The sequence below is a fragment of the Oncorhynchus gorbuscha genome, linkage group LG15 (assembly GCF_021184085.1).
Source record: "Oncorhynchus gorbuscha isolate QuinsamMale2020 ecotype Even-year linkage group LG15, OgorEven_v1.0, whole genome shotgun sequence".
NCBI lineage: Eukaryota > Metazoa > Chordata > Actinopteri > Salmoniformes > Salmonidae > Oncorhynchus > Oncorhynchus gorbuscha.
In genome coordinates, this window is record NC_060187.1 from 17,901,124 (window position 1) to 17,921,014 (window position 19,891).

The 19,891-nt window shown below is 40.2% G+C and overlaps 2 protein-coding genes across 2 annotated transcripts; both read left to right on the forward strand.

The window, feature by feature from the left end:
• Window positions 1-1,158: 1,158 nt before the first annotated feature.
• On the forward strand, window positions 1,159-15,694 carry uck2a (uridine-cytidine kinase 2a). Its single transcript, XM_046300286.1, has 7 exons — window positions 1,159-1,322; window positions 9,816-9,975; window positions 11,084-11,180; window positions 11,414-11,556; window positions 11,881-11,978; window positions 12,111-12,159; window positions 12,617-15,694. Exons 1-7 carry the CDS (start codon window positions 1,224-1,226, stop codon window positions 12,751-12,753), a joined length of 783 nt encoding a protein of 260 aa, XP_046156242.1. The 5' UTR covers window positions 1,159-1,223; the 3' UTR covers window positions 12,754-15,694.
• A 218-nt stretch (window positions 15,695-15,912) lies between these two features.
• LOC123996689 (protein mago nashi homolog) lies at window positions 15,913-19,882 on the forward strand. The gene is made up of 5 exons (XM_046300290.1): window positions 15,913-16,102; window positions 16,599-16,657; window positions 16,795-16,905; window positions 19,443-19,525; window positions 19,656-19,882. Exons 1-5 carry the CDS (start codon window positions 16,012-16,014, stop codon window positions 19,753-19,755), a joined length of 444 nt encoding a protein of 147 aa, XP_046156246.1. The 5' UTR covers window positions 15,913-16,011; the 3' UTR covers window positions 19,756-19,882.
• The last annotated feature ends 9 nt before the right edge of the window (window positions 19,883-19,891 follow it).

The following is a 19,891-nucleotide window of genomic DNA, read 5'->3' on the forward strand; positions in this document are numbered from 1 at the left end:
ATTGTAGAAGTGCTTTGGGGCAGCAGGTAGCCTAGTGGTTAGAGCATTGGTCCAGTAACTGAAAGGTTTCTGGATTGAATCCCCGAGCTGACAAAGCAAAAATCTGTTGTTCTGAACAAGTCAGTTAACCCGGTAGGCCGTCATTGTAAATCAGAATTAGTTCTTAACTGACTTGCCTAGTTAAATAAAATAATTATCTATACATCTCTGTTTTGGAGAGATAACACTTCCTGTTGTTGTTTGTTTTAGTGTGTTCCAAGTGGTTAGATTATATGGATTCTTCAATTACATTGAGCTGATTTCTGACGTGCTGTCGCTTTATTTCCCAGTAGTGTATTTCTGTATTGTTTTAGTGATTCACCATAGTGAAGGCGTAGGCCCTGGTTTTCTGGGCTCTTATGTTTTTGGTTGGATACGTTTCTCAATTTATTTCTTAGGTTTTTGCATTCTTCATCAAACCATTTGTCAATGTTGTTAATTTTCTTAGGTTGTCTGCTTGAATTGTTTAGATTTGATAGGGAAGCTGAGAGGTCAAATATACTGTTTAGGTTTTCTACTGCCAAGTTTACACCTTCACTGTTACAGTGAAATGTTTCGTCCAGAAAGTTGTCTAAAAAGGATTGAATTTGTTGTTGCCCAATTGTTTGTTTTTGTAGGTTTCCACGCTACTTTCCTTCCAACTATAGCATTTCTAAATATTATTCAGTTCATTTGGCTTTGATGCCTTTTGGATGAGTATTGCTTTTTCAAGTAGACTGTGATTTTGCTGTGATCTGATGGGGGTGTCAGTGAACTGACTGAACGCTCAGAGAGACTCTGGGTTGAGGTCAGTGATGAAGTAGTACTAATGCCAAGGGATGACCTATAGGTGTACCTATGGTAGTAGTCCCCTCGAAGCCTACCGTTATGTTGTCGCAGTTGTCTCTAGGGGGAGGGATTCTCTCTCTCACACACACACACACACACACACTACAACTATTGTAAATGTGTCTGAGCTGACAATCAAATGTAGCGATAGGCCTGTCTGATACATAGAGTTCTGATCATTTCAAAAACATGTAAAACATTATGTAAACGCTCTGCATTTCAAGCAGGCTACAAAAAAACTGGATTGAAATCCACGCACACTCAGAGCATCAAAGCAAATGCACAACTGAAAAAAGGGAGGAGCGCAGTCGAGGGGCAAAACCACCTCCGTGCGTCAGTATGCGTTTATAGCAAGCATGGCAGGCGACAGCGAGACAAGACTGGACAGTCAAGTCGAAAACGTTACACGGCAACCTTTCCTCATCGGGGTAGCAGGAGGGACTGCCAGCGGCAAGGTTGGCATTAAGATTGTCTATGAATTAGAAATGTCCCGTTTTTCTAGCCTGTAAACAGTGACATGGAATTGTCAACGTGGTTGAAATACGAGAACGCACTGACCGCGTGGTTCATGATAGACCAATGAATGAATGTCACATTTGTTCCTTCAAAGCTAGTTTGTTCTCTAATAATTTCAGGAAAAACATTAGTTGGTTAATGTTTGGCAAGAATTTAGCCCACTGTCCTAATAGCCCTATCAAATAGTGTACAAATAATTAAACCTTTCCACAAACCTCCTTGATACGTGGATTTCACGATTAATCTATTCTGACTAGGAATATTTAAATTCATAAAGGGTATTAATGACAACCCAGACAGAAAACCAATACTTTGCTAAACAAAGATGGCCCCTTTTTATCCTGTCTTTTCGGATATATTCTTTTTACATATCATGTCAATGTAGGCTGTACAATATTAGCTATAGCTAATCGGCCTATCTAAAATATAGCCCAGCCTTACAGCACCTTTTGTTGGGAGGCATGTCACAGCTGTCTGGCTAATGCTGCTGGTCATTCCATCCGATGGAATCTTGGATGGCTGTCATTCTCGCTCTATAATGTAGAAAGAAAGAAATCCAAGTAGCAACAATTTATGTGCTATGTTTCTAAGAACTCTTCGCTCGCTCGGAGACAGTGACCATCGTGGGGGTGGGGAAATCTAACGGAAATCTTAACAGTTTACATGAGCGATCGAAGGACAAAGCCGGTGTCTTCTCCCGACAAATATATTGGCGGTGACATTCACATACAATCCGTTACGAACTAATTGTTTGTTATTCATAAGAGCCATACAGTTATCCAACCAAGTGTTATTGTTTATTGACTGCGTCAACAAGACCAACTGATTGTGCCTGGCGATCAGTAAAAACACTGCATATTCGCCATAATACACATTACTGTGCCACTGACCCCATTCTAGTGTAACAATAAATAATGTATATGAAAACTAGTTTTCAGTTGCTATGTATTGGCCAATGAGAGGTTTTGAAGCCTCCGGTCTGCCATATTGGTATTCCTCAGAAACTCAGTCCTCCATAGATTAGTCATAATAATAGTCATAATAATCATAACATAGTGGTCAAACAGGGAAATGGTTCCAATTTTTTTTCCACCATTCATTTTTCTTTTAGGGGATTTTAGAAACACTTAAAATAAGGGCTATGTTTCATGTAGACTTACCCTGGCGTGACTTTTTGATAAACATGTAAATATCTTATGAACAAGGTGAATTTTATCAATATATTATCAATTTGCTCCCGAGTGGCGCAGTAGTCTAATGCAATGCATCTCGGTGCTAGTGTGTCACTACAGACACCCTGGTTCGAATCCAAGCTTTATTACAACCGGCTGTGATTGGGAGTCACATAGGGCGGAGCACAATTGGCCTGGCGTCGTCCGGGGTAAATAAATAATAAATCCCCAACAAATGAAATTTAATGTGGCTATCATAAAGAACTACAAATGTCATGATGATCTGAACGAGCCTGCCGAATAGAGGCAAATGTAAGAATCTCTGGATTAACTATCTAATGTTAGCTAAATGTAGTAATGAATAAATTGGTTACATTTAAATTAAATTCTGTGAACTATCTTGTGAAAGTTTTAAACTGACACAATAGTTGTTAGAAAAGATGTCAGCTAGAGGTGAGGTGCAGGGATTTGTAGTCTTTGATGCTATTTAGCATTTTCGAATCAGAGTAAATAGAGCCGAATATATTGATAAAAGTCACCTTGTCCCGAAAGAGATTTACATGGTTATCAAAATGTCACTCCAGAGTAAGCCTACAAAGAACACATCCCTTATATTAAGTGTTTCTAAAATCCCCTATGGGGAAAAATGAACGGTGGAAAAACAATTAGAACCATTTCCCTGTTTGACCTCTAATTGAAATATTGTAGAATACCATCAATTCTTATAGAGCCCCATAGCGGAGGTGTCACAATACCCATAAAACCTAAAGGTGAAAAAGGGAAATGGTTTTGTTATAGTGGGGACAGTTACATTAGCAGGCCTACTCTCTAAAAAAAAACTACTTTAAGGAAAATGTATTTTCTATATTCTTATTTTTTTAGTCCTATGTTTAGCTGACATATATTAAGGTATATGCATTAAGGTGACTGCAATTGAATAAATGTGGCAAAACTAATGTAGACATTAATAAATGCATTTTTTCAAAGCTTTCAAAACCTTTTTTACAATGGTGGGGTAAAATGGGGATGCAGTGACTTCAAAACAGCGCCCCCTGTCAGTCATCTAGTATATTCTATATATAATAAAGGTTCGGCCTACATCAGCCAGCTGCTTCTTTTCCAATGTAGGCTACTGTTAGTCATGGTTTCATAAATATATAAAAACAATTTCCAAGACACAGTAGGCCGAATTCAACCATGCCAAAGTCATACTATGATTTATAAAGTGATATCTGTATTACCTAGCCCACTGTGCTTTGTCTTAGTCTAGAAAATATTCACAATTGTCTGTCTGGTTAGGTAAACTGTTATGAGGCTTGTTTACATTAACATTAACATTGTTTATGTAACGGATGTGAAACGGCTAGCTTAGTTAGCGGTGTGCGCTAAATAGCGGCAAGGGCCGCGGCTTTTGTGGAGCGATGGGTAACGATGCTTCGTGGGTGACTGTTGTTGATGTGTGCAGAGGGTCCCTGGTTCGCGCCCGGGTATTGGCGAGGGGACGGACGTAAAGTTATACTGTTACATTGATGCTGTTGACCCGGATTACTGGTTGCTGCGGAAAAAGGAGGAAGGTCAAAAGGGGGGTGAGTGTAACGGATGTGAAACGTCTAGCTTAGTTAGCGCTAAATAGCGTTTCAATCGGTTACGTCACTTGCTCTGAGACTTTGAAGTAGTAGTTCCCCTTGCTCTGCAAGGGCTGCGGCTTTTGTGGAGCGATGGGTAACGATGCTTCGTGGGTGACTGTTGTCGATGTGTGCAGAGGGTCCCTGGTTCGCGCCCGGGTATGGGTGAGGGGACGGATGTAAAGTTATACTGTTACATTTACATTAACCTATTTTTAGGAGATCTTTTTTTAGGTAACCTTATTTTGACTGAAACAACAGTCATTTGACAGGTGGCATTTGGTAGGTGTTCAGAAATGTTGTTAACCCCCCCGCCCGGCCCCTCTGAAGGAAGTTAATGTTACGTCTTGTGTTTTGTTTTTCCACGGTCTCCCTGAGAGAAGATAAAAACCTATACCTGCTCCCTAACAAAGTGGAGTGGGGGTAGGAAGGCAATGAAACGTGGATTTAAAAAAGCATGGATTTGGGCTCTGTTTCAAAAGATCACTTTTTTTTATATGAAAGCGGTTCCACATGTTCACGTGACACAAGTTGTGTCAGGAAAATATCTTCCATAATATTATATTCCATAATATTCTTAATTTAAAATATGTGTGTTGACTGTGATTGAATAGGTGTTTCTTGTCTGTTTTAATGAACAACATAACAAACAAATGATTTTTATTTGGATGGGGCAGCCATGGCTGCACAGACCCGTAATGCCTAATTAAACTCAAAATATACTTTTCTGTTCTTTTGAAATATTTTATTCGTCTTGTAATGTTTCTTAGGATCTGCCTAAACAAATTAATAATGGATTCATTTTGATGGTGTATATTCAATGGATTTATTCAAATAAACACCCAACCACATCTGCACACCACTACTACCACTCGTCACCAGCATGCTGGCATGTCCACGGGAGGTATAAAAGGCATATCAGGCAAGAATGTGTTTAAAATGGGCCTGTTTGTAAGGGGGTCATGCACACATTGTCCCATTTACTAATTGCCTACTAATTGGTTGATGTCACTGGAAACACTTATCTTCCTCCATATTTTTACTACTAAACAGAAATGTGCCATTTTCACATATGTTGATGTTGGGGTGGTGCTGGAGATGATTAATATGAAGTAGAACATTTTTGAAATGTCCCTTTAAGGCGGCCCTGACCCTAATTGAGTCTGAGACACACCAGAGAAGACAACAGGATGTCAGTCAGTCAATAGCAAGGCACTATTCGTAGACCACTGAACCTACACGTGCCACCAGGCAACTGTTATCATAATCTAACTGCTGACTTCAGGCCTACCAGAGATAAAAAAAACAGAGATAACTGGCAACAGACAATAGGCCTAGGTGAACCTGCATAAGGGAAAATGCATGTATTGCAGCGAATGGGGAAAATGCATGCTAGCCATCAGTGAAGAATACAAAAGTGCCTCCTTGGAAAGAGCTCTGACGGGGTAAAGATATTTTCAAGAAGATAAAGCAGAATACATGTGTCTGTAGAGTCAATACAAGTTTATAAATGATTCTACATTCAGAGGGAATAGTTCAAGGATGTAAAAGAAGAAGGGGTATCACAAGATGGCTGTGCAACAATACCTTATTTGATGGGACTATACTTGGCCTTCTTTGTGTGTTTAATCCACACTGAGCATTCCTCTCATCTCTGAGCTCTACTCCCTGGCTGCCAGCTGAAATGCTTGTCACCAGTCCTGGTCACACTCTTATCCATTTAACTAATAATTCGCAGCCTGGGCCCTACAGACTTCATGGACACACACACACACACACACACACACACACACACACACACACACACACACACACACACACACACACACACACACACACACACACACACACACACACACACACACACACACACACACACACACACACACACACACTGGCACGCAGACAGCCATACACACATACACAATTCCTACACTGCAACTGTAAAGTTTGTCAGAATAAGAAAAAACACTGTCTGATGAACAGGTGGCTCTACTGGTAGTTTAGTCTCTTCCGTTTGTTGTGGGGTATGATACCAAGAAATATTAAATGCAAAGGAATGTCAGGTGGACCACAATTCATGTTCCAGAACAGCATTTCACAGAGGATGTTTATTTTATTTCACCTTTATTTAACCAGGTAGGCTAGTTGAGAACAAGATCTCATTAACAACTGCGACCTGGTCAAGATAAAGCAAAGTAGTTCGACACATACAACACAGGGTTACACATGGAATAAACAAACATACAGTAGAATAAGTCTATATACAGTGTGTGCAAATGAGGTAGGATAAGGGAGGTAAGGCAATAAATAGGCCACGGTGGCGAAGTAATTACAATATAGCAATTAAACACCGGAGTGATAGATGTGCAAATAGAGATAATGGGGTGCAAAGGAGCAAGATAAATAATTAAATACAGAATGGGGATGAGGTAGGTAGATTGGGTGGGCTATTTACAGTTGGGCTATGTACAGGTGCAGTGATCTGTGAGCTGCTGTGACAACTGGTGCTTAATGCTAGTGAGGGAGATACGAGTCTCCAGCTTCAGCGATTTTTGCAGTTTGTTCCAGTCATTGGCAGCAGAGAACTGGAAGGAAAGGTAGCCAAAGGAGGAATTGGCTTTGGGGGTGACCAGTGAGATATACCTGCTGGAGTATGAAGCGAGGGCCAGCCAATGAGAGCGTACAGGTCGCAGTGGTGTGTAGTATATGGGGCTTTGGTGACAAAACCGATTGCACTGTGATAGACTGCATCCAATTTGTTGAGTGGAGTGTTGGAGGCCATTTTTTAAAATGACATCGCCAAAGTCGAGGATTGGTAGGATGGTCAGTTTTACGAGGGTATGTTTGGCAGCGTGAGTGAAGGCGAAATAGGAAGCCGATTATAGATGTAATTTTGGATTGGAGATGCTTAGTGTGAGTCTGGAAGGAGAGTTTACAGTCTAACCAGACACCTAGAATATGTGGACAACAACAAATACCTAAGTCAGAACCGTCCAGAGTAGTGATGCTGGGCGGGCGGGCGGGCAGGTGCAGGCAGCGTTCGGTTGAATGGCATGCATTTAGTTTTACTTGCATTTAAGAACAGTTGGAGGCCACGGAAGGAGAGTTGTATGGCATTGAAGCTCGTCTGGAGGTTAGTTGACACAGTGTCCAAAGAAGGGCCAGAAGTATACCGAATAATGTTGTCTGCGTAGAGGTGGATCAGAGAGTCACCCGCAGCAAGAGCGACATCATTGATGTATCCAGACAAGAGAGTTGGCCTGAGAATTGAACCCTGTGGCACCCCATAGAGACTGCCCGAGGTCCGGACAACAGGCCCTCCGATTTGACACACTGAACTCTATCTGAGAAGTAGTTAGTGAACCAGGCGAGGCAATCATTTGAGAAACCAAGGCTTTTGTCTGCCAATAAGAATGTGGTGATTGACAGAGTTGAAAGCCTTGGCCAGGTCGATGAAGACGGCTGCATAGTAATGTCTCTTATCGATGACGGTTATGATATCGTTTAGAACCTTGAGCGTGGCTGAGGTGCACCCATGACTAGCTCTGAAATCAGATTGCATAGTGGAGAAGGTATCGTGGAATTCGAAATGGTCGGTAATCTGTTAACTTGGCTTTCGAAGACCTTAGGAAAGCAGGGTAAAATAGATATTGGTCTGTAGCAGTTTGGGTCTAGAGTGTCTCCCCCTTTGAAGAGGTTGATGACTGCGGCAGCTTTCCAATCTTTGGTAATTTCAGACGATACAAAAGAGAGGTTAAACAGGCTAGTAATAGGGGTGGCAACAATTAGCTTTCCTAACTGCCTGTGCATATTGGTTCCTAACTTCCCTGAAAAGTTGCATATCACGGGGGCAATGTTAATGCACAATGTTAATGCAGAACGCCACAGGATGTTTTTGTGCTGGTCAAGGGCAGACAGGTCTGGAGAGAACCAAGGGCTATATCTGTTCCTGGTTCTACATTTTTTGAATGGGGCATGCTTATTTAAGATGGTGAGGAAGGCACTTTTAAAGAATAATCAGGCATCCTCTACTGACAGGATGAGGTCAATATCCTTCCAGGATACCCGGGCCAGGTTGATTAGAAAGGCCTGCTCGCTGAAGTGTTTTAGGGAGAGTTTGACAGTGATTAGGGGTGGTCGTTTGATCGCAGACCCATTACGGAGGCAGGCAATGAGGCAGTGATCACTGAGATCTTGGTTGAAGACAGCAGAGGTGTATTTGGAGGTCAAGTTGTTTAGGATGTTATCTATGAGGGTGCTCGTGTTTACGGATTTGGGGTTGTGCCTGGTGGGTTCATTGATAGTTTGTGTGAGATTGAGGGCATCCATCTTAGATTGTAGGATGGCCGGGGTGGTAAGCATGTCCCAGTTTAGGTCACCTAGCAGCACGAGCTCTGAAGATAGATGGGGGGCAATCAATTCACATATGGTGTCCAGGGCACACCTGGGGGCAGAGGGTGGTCTATAGCAAGCGGCAACGGTGAGAGACTTGTTTCTGGAAAGGTGGACTTTTAAAAGTAGAAGCACAAATTGTTTGGGTACAGCCTGTAGAGTTCGGTCTTACTATCCAGATCTATCTCTGCAGTAGATTTCAACACCGACCCCTTTGACAGTTCTATCTTGTCAGAAGATGTTGTAGTTAGGGATTTACATTTCAGGGTTTTTGGTGGTCTTCCTAAGCCAGGATTCAGACACGGCTAGGACATCCGGGTTGGCAGAGTATGCTAAAGCAGTGAATAAAACAAACTTAGGGAGGAGGCTTCTAATGTTAACATTCATGAAACCAAGGCTTTTACGGTTACAGAAGTCAGCAAATGAGAGCACCTGGGGAGTAGGAGTGGAGCTAGACACTGCAGGGCCAGGATTAACCTCTACATAACCAGAGGAACAGAGGAGGAGTATGATAAGGGTACGGCTAAAGGCTAACAGAACTGGTCGTCTATTACATTCGGAACAGAGAGTAAAATGAGCAGGTTTCTGGGCACGATAGGATAGGTTCAAGGCATAATGTACAGACAAAGTTATGGTAGGATGTGAGTACATTGGAAGTAAACCTAGGCATTGAGTAATGATTAGCGAGAGATTGTCTCTAGAGACGTTTAAACCAGGTGATGTCACCGCATATGTGGGATGTGAAACTGAATGGTTGGTTAAGGCATATTGAACAGGGCTAGAGGCTCTACATGTGAAAGGATTAAATCATTTCTTATCTGCATTTCTTATCTGCACAAATTTTCTACATTTATCTATAGGAAATTACTACAAAGCAAACGCATGCTAATGTCTGGTTTTACTACAAAGCAAACATATGTTAATGTCTGGTTTGGACTTCATGTGTTAATCTTTGTTACGGTCTTAACCGTGCATATTGTAGTCAGGCAAGGTGACCACACGTTGAGCTTTTGTGCATAGTTGCAAATGTGTCTTCTAATATACTGCATCCATCTCTGTCATAGTCTGGTATATCAACGTATGTTTTATGACACATTCATATTTTTGACATGCTTTTATCTCCAAATCTCAATGAATGAACACATACACTTACTTCAGATCACAACCAGACAGACTGTTAATAACTTGATATCCTCTCTATTTCTTCTCCTCCCCCTCATCCTCCTCTTCCCCCGGCCAGAGTTCTGTCTGCGGTAAGATCATGGAGCTGCTTGGCCAGAACAAGATTGACCATCACCAGCGCCAGGTGGCCATTCTCAGCCAAGACAGCTTCTACAGGGTCCTTACTCCGGACCAGAAGGCCAAGGCACTGAAGGGACAGTTCAACTTCGACCACCCAGGTATTTAGCTCATCTATTTATTTATCTATACATCTGGATACATTGCTAAATAGTTACTAAATAGTCAGTTGCTAAATAGTTACCCTTTTTTAGTTTTATTTGTGTATGGAATATTTGACCAACGATCAGATGTAGCTACAGCATCAGTAAAAAGTTTAGACACACCTGCTCATTCCAGGGTTTTTCTTAATTTTTACTCTTCTCTATGCTGTAGAATAATAGTAAAGACATCAAAACTATGAAATAACACATATTGAATCATGTAGTAACCAAGAAAGTGTTAAACAAATCAAAATATATTTGAGATTCTTCAAAGTAGCCACCCTTTGCCTTGATGAAAGCTAAGCGCCAAAACCCTTGAATGTGTCCAAACTTTTGACTGGTACTGTATCTCTTGGTTTCCAGTGTAAAAGATGACTCCACTCTCACTTCCCCTTGCTCTTCTCTCATTGAAAACAAATGGTTGCATGATTTTGTTTCTACTCAAATGAGTTTCATAATGTGGAATACTTCTGTTTGTCTTTCCCCTCCAGTTCTTAGAAGTAGAATGATCAGAATTCCAGGGGAGAACCAAAGGTTTCTGAATGTCCTGCCTTGCGTCCCCTGATGGCCAGCGATAGACTGCTGTGTTGAAAGTCTGTCTCAGAGTAGATACTCAGCCGTCTGTCTCAGACAGTGTGGTAGATACTGTATGGGCCCTGGCCCTGGTCAAAAGTAGTGCACTAAATAGGGAATAGTTTGCTTTTTCGGACACAACCTATGTCTTAGTCATTGCAGTCTGGCTTTGTGTTTGGCTGGCTGTCATATCTTAGTCAGTCTTGGCTGACTGACTGGTTGACTGACTGGTTGACTGACTGACTGACTGACTGACTGTGTGTGATATATCTTAGCCAGTCTGGGCTGGCTGGCTAGCTCTGATTCTGGCATATATTGTCGGCTGGCCAGCATGCATCTGCCAGCCATATCAGCATGTATTCTATCCCACATGTCATCTCTTTGTGGGGATTAGATCTAGATCCTATGGTCTGGCACGGTGGCACCAGCAGACATGGAGACACAGACACACCATGGTTCTGAGTTCCTTTGTCCTCTCTCTTCCTCTTCTCAGATGCATTTGACAATGAGCTCATCGTGAAAACATTGTGGGACATCTTGGAGGGCAAAACAGTGCAAATCCCAGTGTATGACTTTGTCACCCATTCCAGGTTAGTGGTACACACACACACACACACACACACACACACACACACACACACACACACACACACACACACACACACACACACACACACACACACACACACACACACACACACACACACACACACACACACACACACACACACACACACACACACACACACACACACACACACACACACACACACACACACACACACACACACACATTGTCCTCTCCCCGGTGGGTGTGTATCAGGAAGGAGGAGGTGGTGATGGTGTACCCAGCAGACGTGGTGCTGTTCGAGGGCATCTTGATGTTCTACTCTCAGGAGATCAGGGACCTGTTCCAGATGAAGCTATTTGTGGACACAGACGCAGACACACGGCTCTCACGCAGAGGTAAAACGATAGATATATATATATATATATATATAGACATATATTTCCCATTTCATTGGGTGAAATGCATCAAACATGTGAATTCACACTTGTGAATTGTTAAAAGACAGCAGTGGGCTTCCAATATCGGGCCTGGAGGACATTAATTATTTTGATTTATTACAATATTCATTAGCTGATGCCAATGGCGACAGCTAGTCCTACTGGGGTCCGACATATATTGAAAAGACATTACAGACAAAAGATGTAGACGCCTACTAGCTTCATAAGAATCCCGGAAAATCATACTGACAGCTCCACTCCTGTTCTGTGTTCCCTCCCCAGTGCTCAGAGACATCGGCGAGCGAGGTAGGGATCTGGAGCAGGTGCTAACGCAATACATCACCTTTGTTAAGCCTGCCTTTGAGGAGTTCTGTCTGCCAGTGAGTACCTAGCTATGATACTGCCACATTGTTAGTTGTTGCACGGATGGAACTCCTCTTGAAGGGCATTGAACCAACTTGCCCTGGTTCAGATCGTATTGATAATCATATTTATTTCTTCACCATCTGTAGACCAAGAAGTGTGCTGATGTGATCATTCCCAGAGGAGCAGATAATCTTGGTGAGTTTTTGACTTGTTTCTTAAGATGTCTGCTTTATGTGAGCAAGCAAGTATGCTGGTATGTGACAAACTGACTCATTATTGGAACACTGCTCCCCATAGTCTGTTATTTACGTTGGTAATCAGTGCAGTCTCTTACCCTGCGATAGTAAACTTACTAAAGGCTATTGTGACTGTAAGTGATGGCTCTTTTGTTTTGAGATAGATGGTGTGACATGCTATGGAAATCAGACTAGATTGACTGTTTTGTCCTGGGAATGTTTGACTGTCTCTGTTTTGGAATGGCAAGGTCAATTGTAGATTTCTCACTTATTTGCAGGCCTTATTAGTGAAATTGTGATGCTTTTAAATTCTGCAACTTGTTCTGCTTTCATTTTATCTGGATAAGAGAGGAATGGAAAACATTGTGGGATTATCCTTCAATGCCCTCTGAATGCTTTCTTCCCTCTCCTTACAGTTGCCATAAACCTTATAGTTCAGCACATCCAGGACATTCTGAACGGTGGTCTGACCAAACGCCTGAACAGCAGCCTTAATGGTTACGGTACTCCCCGTAAAAGGCAGGTGTCTGAGTCTAGCAGTCGGCCCCACTGACTGCACCGTCCCTCTCTCAGCGCCAGGGATCGATGGTAGAGGAGAGGAGGGCTCACCTGTACATACCTACCTACTGCCTGTCCGCAACACTGTATTTAAAAACCAGAATGATTTATTTCTCTAGCAAGAAGCTGCAAGATCTTCATTTGATATATATTTTTTTTGTACTGGAGGATGACATTTTTGAAAAGGGAGGAAGAGGATTAGCTGTTTGTTTTGGAACTGTTTCAGGTCAAAGGTGCAGCAGTTATTTTATTTATTTATCTATTTTTATTATTTTTTCTGGATTAAATTTGAGTTTACAGATGTGATTAAATAAGGAGGAAGATGGTTCATCTGGGTTGAGCTTGAGACTTTGGTGTGCGTTCAGTGGTCAGTGCATTTTTGATTGGTCATGTCTGTCTACTGTTGTTGTATTGGAATGGAAGGGAGGACGCGTGACAGATTTGATATGTTAGAGGGAACTATCTCACACACACACTATTACTTTGGAAACTATCCAAGAACCAAGATGCAAAACTAAATACAGGACATGTGCCTGCCATACATAGTACTGAGCCTGCTCTATGTATAGATAGAGATCTTTTCACTTGTCAAGGTACTGTAGTCCCTCGTTACACATTCTGACGCACCATAGAGAGACTCCGTATGAGGTGAAGTGTTAGTAACTGCTATTTGCTACAAGCATGCTCTTATTGAGTTAAAGGGAACATTTTCTCAGGCCCTACACAGATTATCTGCCTTTGCTGACCAATCCAGTGGGTCAATGCAACTTCGTTGTCTCAATCTAAAAATAATACTGAACTACTTGACTTTACAAATCAAAATGGTGTTCTTAGTTTGTACATAATGTATTTCTTATTATTTACTCTATTGATGTTGCTCTTTTTCAATCATTTGAGTTTCACAGTATTTCACAGTATTCATCTTGAACAAACAACCTGAATTTGAGAACATCAAAACTGAGACTGTCTTTTTCGTCAATCAATCTTTACCTCGGCCAGTTTTGTGTATGGGGACCCCACCCAAAAAATGAAGTGTTCTGTACTTGTGCCCATGGCCCCTCTTTTAAAGCCCTAGACAGGGGAGTTTGTAAAGCCCCCATGTCTATTGAATTCTTTGTGGTTCCAACTCAACTTTTTTCATTAATAAAAGCTAATGCTCTTGAAGGATGAGATCACTGCAACTGCCTCTTTTTGAACAGCTAACATTTGATAGCAATGTTTAGGCCAAGGCTATATATACTGTAGGTTGTTCTGAATTGCAGGTTAATTTGAAATACATTTTCACTTAAATAGGACATGATCTCCATCTTGTTTTCTACGTTAGTAACAATTCACCCTTCAAGTATTAGTACCTTTCATTGCTCTTTACTGCTGCTATTAAACAGTGTAGTTCATCAATGTAAAACTCCTGTTTATTTTTTTTCTATTCTTATTTTCTACAATTTTGCATGAATTGAACATGTACCCAGAACATTTTCCTTTGGTATTAAGCTCTCCGTTAATTAATTCAGTTTTATTCTCATTCAATTGCTCAATCATGTGTTTGTTTATTCACATAAATAAAAAATATACTGCAATATTTCCAGACTGATTAGAAGGGTGTGATTAGGGTCTTAGTAACACTCACTCACTGAATGACATGCTATTAGTGTTATACTCAAGGTTGTACTGCATTGCATAGGGTAGCCTAAAATCACAATAGATTGTTTTGCTTTCAGAAATATATGGGTACTAAACTCCTGACTGCTGTGCTATGTTTCCTACCTCTTTATGGTACCTGTATGCAAGTGTATACTGTAGTTTTGTTTACATTTCGAGGGCCAATGATGGGCATGTCACAATGTTGAGACAGCCAGCCACATGAGTGTCGTCCGCAGTCCATCCGTGTATCATCATATCCTTTGTTTATTGGCTTCGGATTGATCGATTATTGAAATGAGAAATGGTTTCTAAAGTAATGTATGAGCATACAATCGGACTTCTGCAATTGCCGTACATAAAGGCATGAATGTTGACTCCATGATTAGGCTATCTACTTTGTGAGATGTAGAACTAGAGAAAGTGAATGGATCATTAGAATGTCAGCTCAGGAACTTGAGAGATTTTGAATATGAATATAACCATGAACACTAGCAATACCATGCCTGTCTAAAATGTAGAGGAAATGCCCTAACTTGAATTCAATGTACATGACCTTTCATTTCAAAGGCCTTCAAAAGGACAGTCAAGCAATGCCTATCATAGGCAGCCATCTAGCAAATATTCAGTAACAAATGCATTCCTTTGCAAAAAATGTTTTATGGTCCAAAGGCTGTTGATGTGGATTATATGTATTTCAGTCATTAAAATGTTGCTTTGTGTATAATTGTATAAATTTAGCTTCAATGTTGGTGATGAAATCTGCTGTACATAAAACACATTTTGTCTGGTAATTCAACTCAATGACATGATATGAGTTACTTACTTGCAAGAGCTAGCTAGCTACTGAACTACATTTGTTCCATGATCAGGTTGTAACAGTGGACCCATGAGTAAGTAATGTCAATGGCCTCAGTGTGAACACTCACTTTGAAAGTAGTAATGTTCTATACAGTATGTGTGAAGTATGAGTCCTTTGGCACAGCTCAGGCATTGTTGTACATGACTTTAGCACACAAGAGACCTGTAATAAGAGAGAAATAAATAGTATGATTAACCAAAACTTTTACCAGACCACAAGTAAAACAGAAAACCAAGTTACCCATCAAATTGTGATAACCATGACCAAACTGCTTTGCCTCAAAGTTGGAATTATAAAATAGTAATATGATTATTTCATGTAGGGATTCATTTTCTGGTTGTCACACCAGGATATGACTACAAGAGCCTTCATAATTGTATTATAATGTAAATATAATGCAAACAATCAAACAAGGAAATAAAGTTTTTGTATTATGTATGCTGTGTGAATGTTTCCTTTACAAGATTCACAGATGGAGAAAACCATATAAATGGATTTCCAGTAATATGAACATATTATTTAATGGTTGGGACCCAATCATATATGATTGGTGTTTTATTGACATCTGCCGGTTAAAATACACGCTAAAGAACAGCCGGTTTGTTCTGACATCAATGCAATGCGACCATTCATATGCTGTAACAAAAAAATCGCCACAGCACGCATGCGTGTTGTGTTTTGCGAAAGACCATTTAGTTTGAGGTGTGCTTTCGTTGATTCCGATTCTCACAGACTCTGCGTTTGCGGTTTATAATGTCAACAACTGACTTTTATTTGAGATATTATGTCGGGCACAAGGGCAAGTTTGGACACGAGTTCTTGGAATTTGAGTTTAGACCGGACGGTAAGTTAGGCGGAAATTTTAACCTGCCAATTAGCATTAGCTAGCTAGCAAAGTACGCAAACGACAGCTTGCTAGCAGCATTTCCTCGTTGCTTTTAGCGGAATTAGCTTTTATAGCTAGTCTTGTTTTCTGTTCTAAAATCATGGCTTCAGAAATACTATAATTGCGTCGTTACGTCTTAGTCTGCTGATTTCTGTACCATAACCTCATTCATATATTCTGGCTAACTAACTTAACTTTAGCTAATTACAGTACTAACTTAGTTAGGCGCTAGCTAGCTATACAACTAGCTAACTTGGCTATGGAGCTATTTCTTTAGCTTGTTAGCCAACAGATGTTGACAAATAGCCTAGGTTTTACAGCAGGTTTAAAAACTGTTAAATGTGAACTAGCTACTAGAAAAGACTACTGTGTAACAGTGCAGTGTGTCAACAATGTAACAACATTCATAACGAACGTGAAGATAACACAATCAATACATTCATTGTATTTTCAGGTAAACTGAGGTACGCGAACAACAGCAACTACAAGAATGACGTCATGATCAGAAAAGAGGTAACTTATCAAATTTACAAAGGACTACTGTATTACATCAATTTGTGTACTGCCCATCAATCCAATTTATGTGTGAGATGCTGCAGCAGCAATTGAATTTACCATAGAAACCTTATTGTGATTGTTCTCCAATACAGGCCTATGTACACAAGAGTGTGATGGAGGAACTGAAGAGGATCATAGATGACAGTGAGATCACCAAGGAAGATGATGCATTGTGGCCGCCCCCAGACAGAGTGGGCAGACAGGTCGGTTCACTCACTCATACCTACCTAAATACTAGTGATGGACACCGATATGGAAAATCTATTTGATATCATATTGGTTTGTAGGTAGCTGACTAGTGGTGCCGATTGAGCAGCCTGCCCATTGGGCAAGGTTTGAATGTTCTGGTAGCATCAAGCTACCTAACAAGTTCGAATACAATGGGAAGCTCATCCAGTTGATGGTCCATCAGGAGGCATTTAAGTAGGCTAACTCAAGCTTTGTGCATGCAGGAACAGCCATGTATGCTTTTTAATTTAGTCTCCTCCATAATATTGTAGGTTAACTAGTGCTGCTCGACTATTGCTTTGAGGTCTGGTTCATAAAAAAATTAACTAATTGCGTTTTTTCAATTGAATAATTCACTCTTGAATAATATGCATTCACCTTTAACAATAAATGCATTATGTGGGTTCAATACGGTAACACATAATAAAACAGATGGTGGACAGTCCACTCACTTATTAGGCTTTAACCATTTTTCACATCCCATAAATACAATATTTTGTTTGTATATATTACATTTGTTTTTAGTATGATGATGATGAAACTTATTTAATTAAACCCCAATGATGGTGGTGACTGCTAGTGCTGCACGGTATACTGATTACTGAAACTTGTGTACTTGTTTGATGATTAAAAAACACTGTTTGTTACTACAATTTTTGTTATATTAGGTACTTCTGTCAAATGTGTGTCACGTGAATGAGAGGATCTAGTCTGTATCAGTGCAGCCCCTTGATAGCGCGAACAGCAACGTGTCACATACTCTTTCATTGCTAGAACTGTTTGGGGTTCATTGTTAGCTCCCCACTCATGCCCCACAGAAGTTTTCAGCTTTAATTGTAGGTTAACTTTCCAGCTAGCTTACAGCATAATTCACTACCTTAGTGCATTGTGTCATAATAAGCAAACCATAACTCAATAAATGCTGATGTCAAAACTGTTTGTGACCAACAAACTTATTAATGAACTTTGTCTCCCTCGCCACCAAAATGTATTCTGTTTTTCGTCTCCCTTGCCTCCTGTCTGGTTTCTAGATTGCATAGCCACAAAGTCAGGTTCCACAGCTACGTTCTGCTTTGTGAATGTCATTAGATTCTTAGAGGCAGTGAACACTTTTATAAAAGAGATTGCTTCTATAAAAATGTTGATCCATTAAAATAAAATGTTCTCCTAGCAGTTGCCAATAAAAAATAATTATTGAATGGAAGGGATTGTTTGTCATCTGTACCCCCATGAAATCAGCTAAAACAATATCAATAACATGCACACACTCTTGAATAATATGCATTCACCTGTATTGTGAGTAGACCTAGACTACATCTTGATTTACCCAGTTTCAGTAGATTTATCATTCAAATAAATTATTACCATAATGTTTTGTAGTTTTTACCAAAGTCAAATTGGTTGTTTAATGCATACATGACTGTATCAAATGTAATGAATTTGAACTTAAAAGATGCCCAACTATTGAACGGAGCAGTAGTTGAATTTGTTAGGATCAAGTGCCATTGTGACCGGATAATATGCCTTTTTCTTTGTGGTATCAAAGTCAAAATCCTGATTTGTGACAACACTGGTGACTGCCTATTACTGCGCATCACTTATTAATAAACCATCCGTTATTTATTTTTAACAAATTTCAATTGTGTATTACTTATTTGATTTGATTACTTATTTCATTCCAAGTCTTCTCATCTTTACTCAGGCATTAGCAGCCAGCTGTCTTTCTGTTCTCCCCAAAGAGTCATCTTTCAGGTTAGCCTAGCTGCCTGACAATCACTATTTCAGTAGTTCTTCAAGGTAGATAAGGCATACTTTTAACATTGCTAAATAATAACTAGCAATCAATTAGATGTAGAGACTATAGCAACTGCTCTTCATCTGTGTTTTGTCTGATGGAAGGAACCAATAAGCACAGGCAAGCTCAGCTCTAGGTGCAATAGATTCTGGTCATTGTAGTTATGTTTTGCACTTTTTCTGTGAGTTGGACAACATGTCCCGGAGAGAGATGTCTCTCTAAAGAGCTTCTGTGTAGAGACAGAGAAAAAAACAAAGTGGAATTCAAATAATTGAACCGACGTCGGTCAATTAGTTATTTAAAAAATGAAAATAAACTAATTCAGTTAATTGTCAGGACTAAGGTTAACAGAAAAAATAAACTGATATCAAGATATGTCTTGCTCATATTAATATCAAATGATATCCTATCCAATTATAAATATTGGTGCACACCACTTCTAAATACGGAAACTTACAACGCATGGAGGTTGACTGAGGCAGGGTTAGCCATGAAAGTTAAGTTTGTTGTTTACTTAGTGATGGTAGTCTTCTAGTGGTTGTGAGCTCTGCTCTCCATATCAGACATACGTCCAATGAAAGAATTTGAACTAGTGTTAAAGTCTGACCCTTTCAGCACAAGACGGGACTCCAGGCACAACCTCAAGTTATGATTTAGTAAACGATGTTTATTTTATTTTTATGGCTTGAATTACTAATAGTGTCTTAACTATTTTAGGAGCTGGAGATCGTCATTGGCGACGAGCACATTTCCTTCACAACTTCCAAGATCGGTTCCTTGATTGATGTCAACCAGTCAAAGTAAGTAAATAATACTCAAATTATATATCCCTCAAAGTTCCCAATGGAACTCAGATCTCCACAAGTGCTTAGTGGGGTTGATGTGGAATTAGGTGCCAGCTTCTAAAGTAAATGCCATTGTGTTTTCCAGGGACCCAGAAGGCCTCCGCGTGTTCTACTACCTGGTTCAGGATTTGAAATGTCTCGTCTTCAGTCTCATTGGACTACACTTCAAGATCAAGCCCATCTAAGAGGGGATGTTTTTTTTTCTTTTGGGAAATGTTTTAATTTCATTTTTTGATTCATGTATGATTACATTTGTACATTTGCTTTTGATCGATCAGTCTTTTTTATTTTAAATAAATGATTGGGAAAATTCCAAATGTT